We start from the raw sequence: 3,736 nt of genomic DNA, 5'->3' as shown, positions 1-3,736 counted from the left end.
ATATATATATATATATATATATATATATATATATATATATATATATGGTTTCTTTTTTCTGAATATATGTGTGTAGATTACATACATGTGTTGTGCCCATCCATGGAGGCCAGAAGGGGGTGTTGGATGCCCTGGACCTGGAGTTATAGAAGGTTGTGAGCCACCACGTGGGTACTAAGAACTGAGCCCAGATCCTCTGCAAGAGCAGCGAGCGCTTTCAGCAGCTGAGCCATCTCTCCAGCATCCTCACATAGGAGGCATTTGAGTCTACATCAATAAGCATCCAACCAAAGGCTGGTCTGATCACTGTGGATGCGTAATGCTGTCTCTTGTTCATTTATTTGGTAGTAATCTTAAATTCTACATATCAAATGTCAGAACACAAAAAGCAGTGGTTATCATCTTTCTCAGTTGTAGACTGAAGGAAACTACAGTATCCACATAAGCTTGACTCAGTGTCTTTTCATTTATATTATTGCCAGGCAAGAGGCTTTCCATAAGGCTGTCATCACCCAAAATAGAGCAGCCAGCCAGTCTGCTACAGGCTCGGCTGCAGAGAACTGAAGCCTCTGGGCCAAGGACACCCAGCCAACGCAACTGAAGTGGCAGGCACTAAAGCTCAACTAACCTTGTGCCGGGGTGAAATGCAAGCCTTGGTGTGACAGAATCCCTGTCACCAGATCAACCCCGACTCCTGGGTCTCAGTAGCTAGCTCTCTCTGGAAGTGATGCACACCCTGGCACAGGTGAATACGTGCCCGGAGCTAGCTGACATGAAAGACCTGCAGAACTTCTTTGAGTACCTCATTTGTTGCTCCGGGCTAATAACGTAAGTAAGGATTGGACAGACCATCTCACTGGAGAGTCCCAAGAATCCTTTGAAGCAAAGCTGAAAACACACCCACTACACTGCTGAGAAAACTAAGGGTCCAGAGATGGTTAAATGCAAGGTATAGTCAGGGTCAGAACCTGGCCCACGTTCCTTATTTGGACTCTAAGGGGCAGGCACCGGCAGCTCCCTTTTAATGGACTAGAACTGCGCACTCCCATTCCCACCCCGTCGGGGAGCCACAGTAGCGCCTCTGTGAGCCAGAGTGGACAGGATACGCTGGACTCCGTTTGGTCCAAAATCAGGTCAATGAGCCTGGACCTGCAGAGTTTCCCGTCCCCTTCACGGCTCCTCTCAGTGAAGGTAAGTAAAAACGCCAGGAATCTGTCAATCACTGGACCCACGTGGGTCCCTGCAGTCCCTAGGCTCTGGGGTCACCTTCCCGACCCCGCCCGGTCCCCTCCGCAGCCAACCTTTGCTCTTCAGCTCCTCGAGACTAGAGGCTGCCACGCCGTGCTGATCACGGCTGTGGTTGCGGCGTAGCAGACACGGTTTGAGAGGCCGGACGTCGTCCGGGTCGGGGACGCTGGCTCCCCGCGACAGCTCCATCCTCAAGGGGGGAACTGGCGACTCTGGGAAACCCCAGGTAGCCCAGAGCCGCTTCCCGAAGCTTTGACAACCCTCCGCCTGCGGACTGACGGGAGATGTAGTTCTCGCAGCAAGTTACGCGAGACCAAGGCACGCCGGGAGATGTAGTTCTAGTGGCGGCTAATCAGGGCGGTCCAGGGCACGACGGGAGTTGTAGTTTTTGGGTTCAAAGCCAGAGGCGGGGGATTCAGCTTAGGGAAGTGGTCCAGGTTGAAGATTTCTTTTTTCTGTTGTTTACTTTTCCCTCCCCTGTTACCCTTCCCCCCATTTTCTTCTCTAAAAGACTGTATGATGGAAAACCCGGGGTCTCATGTATGGTAAGCATAGTTCTACACTACATTGCCAGCCATGTATTCATTTTTTTTTTTTTTTTTAATATATATATATGAACACTATAGCTGTCCCCAGACACACAAGAAGAGGGCATCAGATCTCATTACGGATGGTTGTGAGCCACCATGTGGTTGCTGGGATTTGAACTCTGGACCTTCGGAAAGGCAGTCAGTGCTCTTAACCGCTGAGCCATCTCTCCAGACCCATATTCATGTTTTAAGAGTTGCCATTGGGGGGGCTGGTGAGATGGCTCAGTGGGTAAGAGCACCTGACTGTTCTTCCAGAGTTCAAATCCCAGCAACCACATGGTGGCTCACAATCATCCGTAACAAGATCTGATGCCCTCTTCTGGAGTGTCTGAAGATAGCTACAGTGTACTTACATATAATAAATAAATAAATCTTTAAAGAAATATTTATTTTATTTTTGTATTAAATTGTATTAAATTTATTTATTTATTGTATGAATGTTTTGTTTGCATATATCTCTGTGCACTACACATTTGCCTGGTACCTGCTGCTGAGATCAAAAGAAGAGATGTATTGGCCCTGGGGTTCTGGAAGGTTGTGAGCCACTATGTGGGTGGTGGGGACCAGACCCAGGCTTCTCTGCAAGGGCACAGAGTGCTCTTAACTGATGAGCTGAGCGTCTTCCAGCCAGCTCTCCTGAACTATGCAAAAAGGTTGCTAAATAGTAATAACAGGAGGGCATTGCTGTAGACCAGGGAGTTGTTTTAGACACCAACAAATTGAGCTAAAAATAAAAATACAGACTGGGGTAGCTAAATGCTAGAACACGAGCCAGCCTGAATAAGACTTTAAGTTTGATTCCTAGGATTGTGGGCAAAGAGCATTCATGCGAAGATTTTACATAACTGAAATAAAAATAAACTGTATCTAGACTTCCCAGAAATCAAGATTAGAGGGATAGGCAGATTTCTCAAACGGGCTCACCCCACTTGGCATGATCATGAAGTTCTCTCTGCCTTAATTCTTACACAAAAAAGTAACTGGAAATAACCTGGTGTTGACTAACCGGTTATTTTTCTCTTGTTATATCTCCTTGTCTTTGGTTTATAAGAAAGTAACTTTGAAGTGAAAAAAAAATCCTCTTTCTTTTTTTGTATTTCTGGCTATAAGATCAACCTTTTCTGTTCTGCTCAGTGGGAACACTCAACAGTATTTTATAGACTGGAGCGGTGCCTGGCTACAGAATTGAAAGTAAATAGAAATGAAAATTAAGAAAATTTGTCTCTTGGCAAGACAGAATGATAAGATCTCAAGTCAGAAAGTAAAGGGAGCCAGGCGTGGTGGCGCACACCTTTAATCCCAGCACTCGGGAAGCAGAGGCAGGTGGATTTCTGAGTTTGAGGGCAGCCTGGTCTACAGAGTGAGTTCCAGGACACAGAGAAACACTGTCTCGAAAAACCAAATAAATAAATAAATGAAAGTAAAGGGAAACGTGAATGACAGAGCTACTTGGAATGTCCAGACACTGACCTAGCAACATATTCCTCTTGGCTGTGATACAAGTCTGGTTTGTTGTTGTTGTTTTATTGCTCTAGAGAAACTAGTGTTTAACATGAAAAGAATTGGCAATGGGGATGTGGGTCAGTGGTAGCGCATTTGCTTAGCACACAAGGGCCCAGCATCATATACATACAAAATAGTGATGTTGGTGGTGGACTAGTGGTGATATCGAGGTCAAAGAGCAGGGCATACTGGTACATGTATAATCCCAGAACTCCGGAGGCAGAAGCAGGGGATCTTGAATTTGAGCCAGCTTGGACTACACAGTGAGATTCTGTCTCAAAAAACTAAAGCAACAGATCTAACAATTCAGCTACCATAATGATGGTTCACAGACCACTCTTCTCTCCACAAATGTCCCTGAGTTCTCAGATGCTGCAACTGTGTATCTGTTTGTT

At 46.0% G+C, this 3,736-nt stretch overlaps 1 protein-coding gene across 1 annotated transcript in view; it reads right to left on the bottom strand.

Annotated features, from left to right (window-relative positions):
• Dffa (DNA fragmentation factor subunit alpha) overlaps positions 1–1,514 on the bottom strand; it is an 11,489-nt gene extending 9,975 nt beyond the window's left edge. Inside the window, exon 1 of the mRNA XM_021200786.2 lies at positions 1,302–1,514. Coding sequence (XP_021056445.1) covers positions 1,302–1,437 — 136 coding nt within the window. The 5' untranslated portion in view covers positions 1,438–1,514. The remainder of the gene's footprint in view (positions 1–1,301) is intronic.
• Between the last annotated feature and the right edge of the window lie 2,222 nt (positions 1,515–3,736).

The sequence above is a fragment of the Mus pahari genome, chromosome 6 (genome assembly GCF_900095145.1).
Source record: "Mus pahari chromosome 6, PAHARI_EIJ_v1.1, whole genome shotgun sequence".
Classification (NCBI taxonomy): Eukaryota; Metazoa; Chordata; class Mammalia; order Rodentia; family Muridae; genus Mus; species Mus pahari.
Note: the sequence above shows the minus strand (reverse complement) of the source record. Positions and strands in the feature narration are given on the sequence as shown.